This window comes from Cygnus atratus, chromosome 1, assembly GCF_013377495.2.
Source record: "Cygnus atratus isolate AKBS03 ecotype Queensland, Australia chromosome 1, CAtr_DNAZoo_HiC_assembly, whole genome shotgun sequence".
NCBI classification, from domain to species: Eukaryota; Metazoa; Chordata; class Aves; order Anseriformes; family Anatidae; genus Cygnus; species Cygnus atratus.
The window spans coordinates 93937637-93953257 of NC_066362.1; the positions used below are offsets into that span (position 1 = coordinate 93937637).

At 39.5% G+C, this 15621-nt stretch overlaps 1 protein-coding gene across 14 annotated transcripts in view; it reads right to left on the bottom strand.

The window, feature by feature from the left end:
• The window catches only part of ST3GAL6 (ST3 beta-galactoside alpha-2,3-sialyltransferase 6), a 47394-nt gene that overhangs the window by 17638 nt on the left and 14135 nt on the right, over positions 1–15621 (bottom strand). For 8 of the 14 annotated variants that reach the window (XM_035541033.2, XM_035541018.2, XM_035541022.2 and 5 more), the window contains 5 exons: positions 11194–11293; positions 10445–10513; positions 9160–9237; positions 6192–6295; positions 4796–4859 (listed from right to left, as the gene is read on the bottom strand). In XM_035541033.2, the coding sequence (XP_035396926.1) occupies positions 4796–4859; positions 6192–6295; positions 9160–9237; positions 10445–10513; positions 11194–11293 (415 nt within the window). Of the gene's footprint in view, positions 1–4795; positions 4860–6191; positions 6296–7170; positions 7271–9159; positions 9238–10444; positions 10514–11193; positions 11294–15621 lie in introns of those variants that run through there. The other 6 variants (XM_050708388.1, XM_035541034.2, XM_035541042.2 and 3 more) reach the window with 2 other exon arrangements.

The window sequence follows — 15621 nt, forward strand, 5'->3', positions numbered from 1 at the left end:
ATACATATATATATATATATATATATATAAGTGAAATATGTATGTATGTATCTTTGACCAACCTGTTAAGTACCTCTAAATCAATGTACACATCCAACAAAATCTAGAACCACTAAACACATCTCTGAGGGTACAGTGACATGGAAAAAGCTGGCACACCTTTCTCTAGTGTTTCCTAAACAGCTTAGGAGATGCCAAGTGTTCACAAAAAGAAAAAGATTTCTAACGCCACAATTCCATGGGACTTGGTACCTCCAAAAATCAGAGGACTTGGTACCTCCAAAATCAGAGGGGCAAAACCTGCTGCACCATCTCGTCCTCAGTATGCCCATTCCCTCTACCACTAAAAAACCATTCCCCCTATTCCTAGATTACTCCTGCCCATACATTTCCAAATATTTTTTTCAATCTAGCTTTAAGACATCCTGAGAAAGCATGCAGATGAACATGCAATGATTGCAGGTGAACTCCTGCAATACATACAGTGGGAGGAAGGGAATAGAAGTTACCCTTCTTCTGAATTATACTTTTTACTTGCAATTGTACCACAGAGCTCAAAGCAAGACCCTGGGCCATGGAGAAACAGCAGTAAAGAGAAACAGGAAGAAAAAAAATGAAAGACAAAAAAACATCATCAGGAAGTGATGAAAGCAGAACAAAGGAAAGGTGAGAAAGCACATCACACTTTCCTGTCATCTACAGCATGCCTCTAAATCACTGAGTTTCAGTCATCTGGACCGCAGCTGGGTAACTGTGAGGTACAAACCTCATCACCATAACACAAATCCTAAACAAGTGATTTCTATTATTGTGATCACGATAAGCAGCCAAGAAGTTACTTGAGGCTACACTGCTAGTTCTGTCCCTTGTAGCTGAATTTTAAGTGATTCCTTACACTACATATCTTTCCATTTTTGGCTGAAGTGACAATTGGAATTGAAGTGACAACTGGAATTCACCATGTCCATCCCTAGCTATTGAAATAATCCTTGGACTCTGGTGTAAAACTGAGCAGTTCTTCAGTTTCTCCTCTTTGCAGTTGTGATGTGGCAGGACACCCAGGGCAAGGAGGTAAAATTAAATGTGAATTTAGAGCTGGGCAACTGAGGTTCACGCAGCTACAGAAGCTCAGTAGCTGCTCTCAAGTCAAATCCACTCACTCTTTCTTACTGAGAGATGCAGACCAGATCTTGTTCACGGCTTTTTAACAGTGACTAGTACTACTTAGACAGAAAAGCAGACTGAAATTTGAAGCTTGATAAAGCTGTAAGATTCCAGTAATCTTAATAACATGTACTGAAAAAATGTTATCAGCTGCCTTCAAATAACCAATAAAGCATCTGATACCGGTATGTGAACTTTTGAAATGGGTATCAAAGTCAACAAGCAGATCAAATACTTATGAATGAATGAATGATGAAGTATACATGTCATTGTACAGTCAGAAATAGACAAACACATTTGCAAGATCAGCTTTCACGCTCTGTCAGGCCCTGGAAGTTGAAGAAGGCCAACTCAAACAGGAAGTTTGGTATGAACGTTGGTATGAATGTGCCATTTCTGAATCATCTCCTCCCCTCGGCACCCTCCCTCCAGTGCTGGAGAGTCTTCAGCTATGATTAATAGGTCTACGTCCACAGTACCACAGATTGCATTGATAAGCACAGAAGAAAATGGTTTATTCTAGAGACTAGATAACATTTGCATGTGTGCATCGGGTGTAACACCAACGCAAACAGAAAACAACTTCACAGGAAACCTGAGTTATGAAATGGAGGTAAAGAATACGTAGCAAGGCTGGATTGCATTCAAAGATACTTAAACTGACCTGTACTTACTGCAGATCACATAAGTGAACTACTGATTTTAAGCTACCTGTTATTGCCAGATGTTTTACCAGCCCCTTTTTCTTAGTTTCCTTTTTCATGTTAAAAAAAAATGTTTATCCTTTCTTCACACTGATAAATCAACATGAAGAGAAGTAAATTCAGATGTCCTTAAATGACATCAGGTATGCTATACACAAAATATGATAGACTGAAATGTCTGGAGGTCCAGTTTGCAATCTCCAGCACAGTATTTAAGGAAGGAAAAAAGATTAAGACCTGGGATATAACAACAGTTATAGGAATGGTTCAGGTGACTATGAGATTACATTTAGATGTTGGAAATCTACTCAGTATATACATGGATGCAAAATCACATGGTAATTGATCTCCAACACCTAAATGAAATCCCTTAGTCAGTCACTCAAACCATTTCCCTATTCATATTGTGTACAAGAGCCTCTTAATTTAAAGATTAGACATTGTTTTGCATAATTTCGTTTATATGGTGAAATACTAAAAGAAACGTTTTCCTAGTCACATAGAAGAAAAATACTGTTAAGCTGAAATGTAGCCTTTAAAGGGCAAGAAGATTGCATCATCTGCATTCCTCTGGGGGAAAAAAAAGCATCTTGACCTCAGCTGCTTTAGCCCATACCCCCAGTAGCCTGCTGAGGAATGCAAATTATTTCCTTTGAGGTTATTTGGTAAAAGGAGGATGCAGAGGTCATATATTGTTGTCTTAGTATTGTGTAAGTGTATTTGTAAGAATTCACCACTGATAAGCTTGAAGTCCTAAAAGTGCCCACCACTCATAAGGAAATGGGTGGAATAGGTGTCTGGAGGGTATTCTATGCATATATCCCTAGCCTGGAAAATCCTTTTCCCTACAGGCTACTCCACTGAAGTCAGTGACACTGTTCCCTTCTGAACTGTTTTGCAAAACGAGACCTTTACACAGTGAGAATTCAACCTAAGCTTTAAAAATTGCACTACTCAGGAAAAAAAAATCTTTTGTATCTCACTATGTACAATTTTACCAATATTGCGTGCAAATACAGCTCACGTACATGAATTTGATGCTCATATTGCCTAACGTTTGTTGAAATACGTTAAAGTAAGTTTCCCACCCCAACAAAAGTTTACAGGGAAATTCAGTTTGCATTCTGCCAAGAAGGCAGTGGTAGGTGACAGCAATACACAACTGCCTAATAATTCTGTTACTATATTACTGGAGAATGTTGTTAGGATAAATTCCCAAAATGTTTCATATTTAAAAGCCACTGTATATTGGCTAAATGTATATTTAAAAGCTCTTCCCCACTACAGTGATTCATGCCCTATCAGGGCTATACAGAAGAAACAAATAATTAAGAAAGAACAAATTGTATGAAGTCATTGTACATTCAATTCATTTACGCTACTGCTTATTAAGTAGTAATAGTTCTCACTTTGCTTTGGTTCTACTTTTATTAAAAGAATCATACTTCCCAGAACCACTAAACATGCCTCTATCTCAAGTGGAAAATCTACATTCAAAGGCTCCCTTTACTTTTGAGATACAGTAGAGACACTTGAATTCAGGATATACTATGCTGTACAATGAGGTTCTTTACTTTACAGCCAAAATTATTAGTGAACTTGTCATTTCAGTAAATTTCTAATATAACCTTTGGCATTCTCCTTCAAACTCCAGACAAAAGCCTAGCCTTTCTCAACCACTTTTGTGCAAGTTTCCTCAGTTATCCTACTCCTGATAGAGGGTAGGTGTTGGTGTTGGGTTGCTTTTTTCTATTTTTTTCCTTCTCTCCTCCTTCTGAACTTTAGAGTAAACCTGAACATCCTAGAATTAGATATTAAACACAAAGAGGAGTACCATAGATGAAGAAAGATAAAACTGGGTATTAAAAAAAAAGAGATAATACTTATGTTTGAAAACCGATTATTTTGTTCATATTGCACCTAGATTCAATTAAAATGTGATCCTGTCATTTGACTTGGAGCAACAATCTTCTGTTTGATCTCCTTGATTAAAAAAAGAAGGATAGTCAACCTCAGTATTATTTGCATCCTACTTTATTAAGTATTCTGTACATTAACATTGTATAAGGTAGGTTCTCAGCCCATTTGCTTGACTGCAAAGAAATCATTTGCGTCACTTGGTAAACACATGATTTTAGTACCTCTGCCAACCACACTACCCTACGTCAAAAAACAAACAAAGCAAACAAAAAGGAACAAGAGAAAAACACACACACACAAAAAGACCACCTCCAAAAAATCAACAAACAAAAACTCTTGGCAAAAATTGCTTCTAACAAAGACATAAGACAACCTAATGCATGGAAAGCAAGTTATTTATGGCATGCTCCATGCTGAGCCAAACTCTGCTTACTCTAGAACTGCCAGGAAAGATCTTTCCTGGCTGTGTTAAGTCTCCCTTGGGAACAGGATACAGTCATTTATGGGAAAAGGAAACTGAACATACATATGAGTAAGTGTGTGCAGCAGGACAACGGATGCAGTAGGTTGAGGATACACTGGTGAGATTTCTTTTATCAATCTACAATCTTCTGAAAATATTTGAGATATGCAGAGATGGTGAAAGTCATCTACTTACACTAGTAATGACTTCAAAAGAGATTGTGTGCAATTTTTAAGGGGGTAGGAAGCTGGGACTGTGTTCAGACAGCACATTGCTAATGCAGTTAGAGAAAAAAATAGGGATTTTAAGCTCCCTCACAGAAAAATTATTCTTGAATGTTAGTGCTACAAGTGTTTAAAGCCAAACTTATTTAAACCTTGATATTAGTTACATATACACTGTAGGCCTGTTGGAAACTGTAGGTCTGACCTGCACCTTAGGAACTTGAGTGATTTCAGGATAATGTCACTGACACTGCTTTACGGATAAATCTTGAGCGTTAAAAATGCAATGAACAAAAATGGTAGCAAATAAGCCATCTCACCTGTCATCTTCATTGGACAGTCCACAGTTTTGCAGTCTTGAAAGAGCTAAACGAAAAAATTGCTCTAGAAAGAAAATATAAAGATTTTAATGAAAACATTCAGTACTTTCCACTATGAAAGTAAAAGTATGCCACCCTGACTACAGCCTTTTCAGATACAATAGTTTTTATGCACTATTCAAATGAACTCAAAAACGAGAACATTTGTAGTTGAAAGTCACAGGTCAATCAATGACGCCGAGGAAATTCAAATTTATCAGAGCTCCTCTCTTGGAAGCTTTTCCTGCCTCCACACTCACATGTTGGAAAACAGCATGAGATTTGCCTCAAAAATAAAAAAAAATATATAGTTACAAGTACATATTGGAAGAGTTTCCAAGACCTGCATCCTAATTGGCTTTGGTTTTTATTCGACCCATTTTCAACAGCAACAGATGCAGCATTGTCTCAAGAGTAGGGGCCACCCAGCCAAGGACAGGAACTGTATTACACATCTTGGGAGAAGACATGAAAGCAGCCTGTACTCACTGGCAAATCTGAGCAGAGGCACCCCTCCAGCCCACCCCTGTGGGCACACACCTGCTGGACACTCACATACGTCTTACTCAGAGCAGGACTGAACAAATCTCATTCTCAGATGTATTTTTCCCCTCATCAGTGCCCCAGAGGTGTGGGAAAACACACCATCCTTGTTACGCTGATGGAGGATAAGGTGAGAAGCTAAAGCCCAGATCTGCAGGTATACTACAACAGTGCACTGCTCAGCATTAAAAACTCTGAAGCCACTCAAGTTTACAACCCTTTCTAAAAGGAAAACTAAAGCCTAGGCTCTCTGACCCCACCTACTCTACCCGTTACCAACACAGACATTAGCAGACAAACACTGCTAATGCAGTGCAGCAGCCATGCAATGGTGGGACTACCCTCTGCAGTCACAGCAACACCCCCCAACTAGGGGAGGCAGTCCTGTAAAAGGGAAATTTTGCTGATGTAACCACACCAAGCTGGGGAATATTTGCCTCGGTAAGACTCTGGACTCTGATCAACTTAGGTGCGTTGATTGAAATCCATTGCACTCACCAAACAAAGCACAAACTAAATATCTTTAGTGCTCCAGTCCACATACAAATGAAAGGAAGCTGAATAAACTCTACTCTTCCTCACTCCCATCTTTTTGGAGCTCTCTCCCAAGAGGGAGAACTCCCCTCCCTGCAGTGTTTCTTTTAAGAGCCAGAAAGTGTGAGGTCAGATGCATGAAACAGAACATTAAGCAACTGGTAGGTGACCCAAAAGGATTGGCATCAATGAACAAGAAACATCAGGCCCATAGATTGAGATGGCCTTCCATCACATTTGTGTATTTATGTTTATAAACGGGTACGTAGGGAACACATACCTGCTCTCTTTATTCCGTAAGGTAGCTCAAACTTATCACTTCCATGGAACTCTGCCGCTCTGATAAAATCATTGGCACACAGGAATGGGTATATTTTGTCAACACTAATGAAAGGGGAAAAAAAGACTTTTTTTTTACACAAATCCACATGGTGTATTTGATTAAGACAATAATTCATACAGTCACTTTTAAAAAGACTCTTATCCTACTTAAAAATTAATACTTGGCTTAATACTTGGCTGTTTCAAAAGAAGAAAACTCATGATCACAGGGAAAGAAAGCAGGTGACAGGAAAGGGGAAAACATTATAATGGAAAATTCTGGTAGGGAGTGAGATAAGAGGACTTTGCTAGTATAAGTTATGTAGATTCATTAAAATTGCATGCACTGAAAAAGCTTGTATCATGAGAAAGCATATTTGATAGAAATCTTAACCTTGTAAGACAACAAGCAACTTCTAGTTTGAAAAGTAAATAATCACGCTGAGGGGAAAAAAGGAATAATAGTGGCAGCTAGAAAAAGAGTTATTATGTAAGGCAATTAAATAAGTAGGAATGGGATTTGAAGCAAAGTATTTTAATTGAAAAATCCCTGCAGATTTCACCTTATATGAGAAGCACACCCACTCCAAACAAGTGGCACTTTATGGCTACGTTGACATTAGTCAGTAGTTTGGGGCAACAGGAGTAGATCCATACAGCAAAAAGGTATGGAGTTCCCATGTCTGGGTTACACACGTCTCAGGTATTTTGCTTTGGACTAATACTAGTGGGGTCCCACGGACTGAACACCCCCTATCAGCTGCAGCACATCAAGTGTGCTCCTGCAGTGCATCTTGTGGTGCAGCACTGTCTGAAAGGAGCCCAGTCCAAGTGTGCCAGGACTGCTCTACAATGAGAAGCCCAGCACATGGAGATCACGAGGAGGTTTGCCTCAAAAGCACATTCCTCCTACAAACTGGAACAGGAGTGTGTCACACCTTATACGCATCAAGATGGAAACAACAGGTCACTTCTTCTAAAGACAGTAGCCACAGCCAAGGGTTATTTCATAGCAGGGAAGGGACTCTATTACCATATCTGTCAAAAATCAAGACAACTGAATGAACAGTCAACCCCGATCCTGTCACATGCTACCATACCCTCAGTTTCACCTCACGGTTAAGTCAACTTGCACTCACCAAACTGGTTGACTTTGCAGCAATCCTGCATGCTGGGTCTTATATTAAAATGTAAACACAGAAGTATGCAGTCACAGGGAGAAAACATGGAGTGTTGACCATAAATACCCACAGCCAGCACATGACTTGTTATTCCATTAAGAATATTAATAGCTGTAAACACACACACAGCTCTCTCACAGTCCCACAAATCAAGTGTCTCATTCTATAAGTTCCATGTGCTCAGAAGGTACACAATCCACACACCAAGAACTGGACTATAGGTTAACTGAGCAAGAACAGCTAACTGACACATCACGCACTAAACTCTCAAATTAATAACTTGCCTTGCTGTTCAGAAGCAGCTGGTAAGCTTAGCCATAATAAATAATTTACCTACTGCAAAAGGATTCTTAATTCTGGCACTTCTAGCTCTGGTTCATTTCCAATAAATAATTCTGCCAGGTTAGATATCCTTTCAACCTCCCCAGGCTATTACCAAAGTGCACAGACCAGATATTCAGCTCACATAAGCTATCCCAGTAAAGGACCTATGGAAATATCCAAGAGACTCAGTCCTAGCTCTGAACCTACCTTCTCGCTGTGCATCTCTGAGTCCATCCCTGCCCCCTTGCTCAGGAACAAAGCTACCCTGCTGTGCCTGACACCAAGACAGCCTGGGCACTCTGTGGGCATGGGACCTAGGACCACCTTTCTGAGACATGCAGCTAACCAAGACTCAAAGGCTAGGGGACTGCTCTAGGGAGGAGAAACTTGAGATCCTTGCATGTTCTTTAAAATAATAGCAGTACTGAATCAAAGCCCTATTTTCTTATACAGGAAAATTATTTTAAAAAAAAGTAAAAGTAATAATATCTTTGCTTCAGCCAGGACTTGATCTAAACATTTTCCCAAGCTTTTCTCAGGGCCATGCTTAATGTTTGCTCAGATAAAAACAAAGCCAACAATACAGCCTGTCTGCTTCTGCTCCTGCAGCGTTACTTTGATCATTCTAAGACACAATTCTAATAAAAACTCCCAGTATTTCTTGACAGACATCTGAGACACACTTTTGTGACCAGACACCTCCTATGTTTTGGGTAAAAGCTCTTCCTTTTCAGTTGATTGCTTCGTAACAAAGGAAACTTCCCCTGAGTATCTTAAAGCACAGAACACCAACATACAATTCAATAGCACCTATCCAAGGAACAAAACCATAAACAATCCCAAGTTTCATTACAATTTAATTCCACTAAAATTAAGAATCCATTTAAAATGAGGGGGTTTGGATGAGTTTTTGCACGTTTCATACTCTTCTCTCTGGAAAAAAATGAAGAGACTTTCAAAACTTCTCTGGCCTCTGGCTACTACAAAGTGCTTAGCTATCAAAAAAATTATATTTTAATTCAATGCTCTTAATAGCAGAATAATTGAGTTTCAGTCTTGGACCTGAACACTTCTTTGACAAGAACAGCATGGGAAGAAAAAAAAAGATCAGGGCTTGTATTTCAATCAAGAAAATAGTTCCACTGTTACTGGCTACAACACAAGCAGGATTACTTTTTTATTCAATACATATACCAGCATATTGAGCTAGTTGTGTTGTATTGCTCAGATGCTGAACAATGACAAGCTAAACAATTTGTGTTGCCACAACCAGGAAAAACGACAATGAACACAAACCCAGAAGCCTGTACTTACAGAGATGAATCAAAATGTGAAATAGTCCAGAATACGTAAATAACCAATATTTCTACTTAAATCACCACCACCTTTCCTCCCCCCTCTCCCTTCTCCCAGAATACTCACTCCAGTAAAGATTCAAATGCTGGTTTCAGGAGACACGTGTCTAGCATGTTCCTTCTCTCTGCAGCCGTAGGTAGCAGCCTGCGAGAGAATTTCAAAGAAATAGCAAGAACAGGAAGGGGCAGCAGCAACAAGGTAGAGAAACATGGACAAGCAAAACAGTAAGCTGACTGAGTTAACACCATGGCAAATTTTCATGATTGCTTCTGTTGGTATTACGAAGATGGGTCTTTCTGATTACAGTATGATTATTTTCCCTAGTAAGGCTTTTATTTTACAATGCTCCTCCGACGGGTCTGCAGCCATAACCAGAATTTCGATCTCAGACCCACCTGCAGAGAAGCAGGACACTTCAGCTGAATCATCATTGCAGCCATTCGAGACAGATGCACTAGCACTCCTCAGAGAGGAGAGAGGAGTCTTTTTTGGGAGATGGAAAGAGACTGCACCACAGAGGACACTTCAAGGAAAAGGAGATTATATCGGGATAAGTGATTCCCCATAATGAGGCTAGAAGGCCAAGACTTATACTTCTAAGCACATTCCTGTCCTGGTGCTTTAGCTGCTTTATGAACAAATATGAAGCCCAGAAGGGAGGGTAAAGATCAGCATGAGCAAAGCTTGCATCTGGGCTGCATTAGGAACAGAAGGATGAAACCGCCACATTAGAGCCACAAGCCAAGCAGACCATTAAGGTTAATTGCTTTTGGTACCCTCAAGACATCACCTGACACTGAGAAAGCACCCTGTGAAATGGAGCAGCTGGTCAGCTCATTGCTTTCCAGAATCAACCTCACAGACAGCATTTTGCAGGACATCTTCAGAGAGAATGAAGACCTTCTTTCACATTCTATCATATGCCCTCATTAGCCTCGCAAACCTAATTTAGCGCAAAAGATCTGCTTCTATGAACATTAGCACATCACATAAGTGAACCATGCCTCTGATTTATTAAAATTAAGCTCGTGAGTTGCCCTCATAGCTCTGATTTTACTCAAATGTAACTCCAAATTCCAGGAATTTGGAGGATGTAAACAAACATCCTTCCAGCAATTCATTGCTTTCCACTGATAAGTGGCCATAAATATTAACCAAACACTGGAGATATGACAGACAAATTCCTTTCTACCAGACATGTTACAATTGTGTTCATAACAAACACTCAATGGACACAGCTGTACAATGACCAGCTGAACCAAGACTACGGATTTTAGTCTCATCCACCCACCCAAAAAAAACACACACACACAAAAGTGATCACACAAAACCACTCAACTGCTGAACTTACTGGGTAACTCCACTAGCCTCATTGGAAGAAGGAGCCCTCACAGAAGAAGTCTGTCCATAAAAGCTAATCCTGCAAAAGGGGAAATGGTGTAACACTGAGGTTTGCTATACAAAGAAACCGCAACAGAGAACTATTCATATCAATTGTACACTTGGAAACTCAATGGAAGCTCAACTTCTGCAATAAGCACCCTTAATTTTAGGTCCCATGTCACCTGTCCTGTACACCCTGGAGACAGCAGAGGCCTGCTTCCCAGAATTTTGCCTCTGGAACTTAACAAGTTTCAGCTTTGCAAGGAGGAGCCCACTCCAACTGCAGATATTCCCATGCGTGAGGCAGGTCTCTGCGATGTCATTTATCAGACACCTAAAGCAACAGCTAACACTAAACACACAAGCGGGTGGACAACACAGAGACATGACACAGAAAGAGATCTCTTCTTGCTGGAGCACCTCTTTTCATAGAACTCAGAGTGGCTTCCTATCTTTGAGGTCCTGACCTCTCCATAAAAACAGGTTCAAATTGGCTTAAAACCGACACAAGAGGAGGGGTGACAGGACAGAATGATCACACGCATTCCCTTATGGTACACACACAAAGAACAAAACAAAAAACCCACAAAGCACATATATTCACAGTAGTAATCCCTTCTGTTGATTACTCTTAAACAGCTATTCAGCAACACAGCAACTAACAGCTACATATTTCATACAGACATGGAGGTATAAGCAAACAGAGTGTCACCATACCAGTAGAGGTTATTTCTCCACAAATTTCCATGCAGTATACCATACATAACAGCAGCAGCCAGGATAAAAAACAGAAGAATTCGTTTCATGACTGGTAGACCTGAAATAAGGAAAAAAAGAAAATAAGAAATTTAAATCCAACTTACAATATTAAAATGAACTTCTACAAAAAACTCCTACATCTTGCAACCTATAAAAGGAAGTCACCACTATTACAGCCATTTTCCATCACCACAAATTTGACAGGATCATTCCAGCCTGTTTTCTCACACCAAGTCCCAGTAACTGGAGTTGAACACTGCTCTGCACCTAACATATGTGTATATTCTGCACAGTAACACAAATATGGAGAAAGGCTCACTCTATGTTCCCTCTGAAGAGGGTGGAAAAAGGCAGATTCTTCCAGACATGTCAGAGTAGGAGCTCCATTCTGTCCACTGGTAGCCCAAAGAAACCAGCCTCTTGGGTCAGAAGTTAGCCTTTACAGGTACCTGTTCTTCTCTTCCTTGTTACTCCACCCACCACCAGTTTTCATAATTACACAGCTAAACAAGCATGTGTGCTTTGCAGGAGGCAGATAGGCTGACGCCAGTGAATCTGCCACAAATTGCTACTGGCTTTTTAAGGACCGCTGAATATTGTTAAAGTTTGAGTTTGGTCATTTAAAGCTGCACTGAAGCTGTCTGCTACCATCCTTGTGTCAGGACTTGATGAGTGGGCAGGACACAGGCCAGACTTCATTGCTTAATGATAGAAAAATGCTATTCTCATGTATTGCAAAGCAAGGAAGAGAAATTAGGACCCAATATTTGGAAAGCACATAGAATTTGCTACATTTTAGAGAAAGAGCAGAGACAGTATTTGTTTTTGTTTTTTCAAGTAGAGTTTTCACCTTATTGCACAGATTAGTAAAACAAAACCAAAGAAATACCAGAAGCACACACTTCTCCACGCTCGACAGGGGAAAAGCAAGTTGTGCATTGCTCACATCTTAACACACTGAGCTGCCTTTTCAGGATCTATGAACGAATTGTTGTTGCTTAACCCTCTGAAAGTCCAAAATAGACACTCTGGCCACAAATTACTGTGGAAATTTACTCGAGAGCCATACCCTTCTATTATTTTCATCTCTGCCCCTATCATGGTATGGGTAAGCAGGTTCAGTACACACAATACATAAACACCTACTTGTACATATATGTATTCTAATGTGAAGGTAACAAATAGCTGTTCAACAGAAACAAGCCACATCCAAACAAGCATACAGCTGCATACTGCTGCTGCATTTTCCAAAAGCAAAGCCTTTGGCTTTATGCTTTTTTGTTGTTGTTAATTCCATGTTGTGTTTTTTTTTGAAGAATATTTAGAGTTGCTGTTATTTTAAACATGCACTAAACAGCGTTAAGACAGATTGTATTTTGTACCTTCAGTTTTACTAAGTGATTTACAGCTTTATGCTAGTAACATCTCTGCACCATACTCTGTAGTAAAGGTCAGAAGACAACCACAGAGAGCGCTACATTTTGGTATTAAAAGTTAAGAAGCAAACTACTGCCACTCACACAGATTCCAGCCTGAAGAAATACTTAACAGTGAACCATTTGTCACAATGAGTTGAGTGCAACAAGCCAACCACTTCCTTATTTTTTATTTCTATATCCTTCACAGAGATTTAATTGTAGGGTCAGGGATGGGGTTTTATGACAGCATCTACAAGTAACAAAGCCATGCAGTGAGCAAGCTATAATCTATCAATCTTAAAAGTATATCCTCCAGGCTATCCTGCTCTCTTCTGGATGGATTAACCCACGGGAGGCAGCTATTGCAATTTCAACCTTTTATCGCTCATTGGAAAGTAACACTGCCACCCTTACTGCTCCAACTCTTTTGACTCTTCTTGATAAGCTGCAATTTTTTGAAAGTCATTCTCAACTTCTGGAGCAAACCATGACTTTTCACAATAATTCTGTCAAAATCTATGTCTAAAAATAGAAGAACATTACCAAAAAAGAAAATCACCTCTTGGGTTTAGTCAAGTGTCACGACAACAGCAACTGGTTCATTTACTTGAAAAAGATACTGTGCTCTTCGTTGTGTTTTTTTTTCCCCCCCATTTCATTGTTGGTATTATCTCCTGCTTTGCAAATGATTGCCAAAATATACCACTAAAGTGGAAATCAACTGTTTACATTTTACCTCCTAATTCAATCAATGCAAACATCAGTTAAATCAACAGCATTTAATGAACCAGCTCCTCAGAAAAAGTCATTAAATTAACAATCACCAATTTTGTTGACTTCAATGCAAATTAATAAACCTCCATCAACAGAGAGAGCCTTGCTGAGAAGTCAGACCAAGTTGCACACCAAAGATAAGGCAAAGCTACACATAAAGAGGCATATAAAAACAAAGATATTGTTTATAACAGTATTATTCACCAATAGAAAAAAATCTGCTGCTTGCTCAGTATTTACAAAAATATTGTTAGAGCCTGCAAAAAAATTAACAAAAGCGACATAAATCAACATGGTTCTTCAAATAAGATCATAAGGAATCCGTAACAACTTTCAGTATCTTATGTAGGACATTCAGTCTGAAATACATGAGAATGTAGCATCATTAAGGGCGTATCTAACTCAGCACTTAGGAAGACAAAATGGTCTTTAATTATACAAGTGTCTTCTCACCATCCCATCCCCCAGTGCCTGGCTTCATTCAGGTCTTTGAAGAAAGAGTTCTGTAATCAAGACAGACTTTTTTTTTAGTGAACCTGGTTTAGTAAATAGAACCATTGCCTTGTTTACAGAAGAAATTATGAGTGTATTTTTAATGGTGACAGCATTTTCCATCTCTCCCTTCCTCTTCTTAAAATCAAGGAGTAAAAAAGTAAAGAAAGTATAGAAAGTAAATCGAAGAAAAAACAAACACGTTTGATGCAAATAATGCACTAGAAAATTCCCATAATCAGAGACGCAAGAAAATAGGCAATTGGAAAGACACGGTTCAGATGTAAAATGACAGTCATTCCAGCTTACTTATCACAAGACTCAGTATCTTGATTCAAGCTAATCAACCTAATTGACAGAGGTCATGGTGCCCATAGGTCAAGGTCAATCGGGGTTAACAAAACACAAAGGGCAAAGCTGGAACTCAACTATTCAATTCCCCCCGCTTTCTAAAAAGCTCCCAATGGCACACACTACGAAAGAGGAGTGGAAGCCAGCATGCCAATGCCAGACGTTCACGATGTTAGCTGGTCAATTTTCTGAAAGTAAGCAACTGGATGCATTAGTCCTTTAAGAAAAAAGTATCACAGTCATTTCTGAATGGGAACCCAAACTAACACCTGCTGCTCAACTTCCCACCCCAGCCAAGGCAGAACTACTATCACAGAATTAGGCAAGACACACTGTTACAGTAATAAGAGATCTGCAAGATCAGCCTGTACCTCCTCAGGACAGGAGGGTCCTCCACAGCTCCCACCAACCCACTAGAGAGATGCACTGGGTATATGACACATTAGCTGTATAAGCCTGGCGGCTACTTTTTTTTCCTCCCCTTGGCAGAGATGCAGAACCAATGCTTTTGCCAACCACGCATCTTCACTTACACCAGTATTTATTCTGCTACTTCAGTTAAGTACTGTATCTGATAGAAGCCTGTATCTCATAGGCTGTACCTTTCAACTTACACATGCATACAAAATGAAAATAATCATGCAGGCAACTACAGCTGTCGGACTGGACAATCACATGATCATCTTTCTTCATAATGCTTGTAAGCATTCCTTTTGTTTTCATGCTTAAAATTAGATTGTTAATAATACAGTGCAGGAAGTTTTGCATCTGTCCTACTTACTTGGAAAACACCCTTGAGGATTAATAAAGTAAACCATTAATATTTAACTAAAAAGTGCTTACTACTAAATTAAATACTACTCATCTTAAAACAATCCTAGCTCCATACCTGGTCTTGTGACAGTTTAACTTCTTGCTGCTGCAGTTAACTGACAGCATGAAAATTTCAGCTCATTCAGGCCTTAAATTCCTAGCTCTTGTAGTTGTGGGGGAGGAAGGGAAGTGAGCTTGAAAATGTGCTTTGCGTGGACCTTGAAATTTAAAGGGACAGGGAGAAAAACTACTAAACAAGCTTAAAAAGAAATGTTAGGATTTAAGACAGTCAGCATTTTGTGGGAGTTTTTGTGATCACCAGTCCTGCAGAACTGTTTCCTTTTGGTCAAGGTGCATGCCTGGTGACACAACTATGCGACAGAATGACAAGCTAGAGTTCTCATATCATTTTTCTCAAGTTAAGTTGCCAAAACGTGGGCATATTGTGATACATGTATAGGTATTTCTGCTGCCAAATCTATATATTATTCACCATTAACTCTTCCAGTTCTTGCTCTAAAGATGTGCGATACAGTTC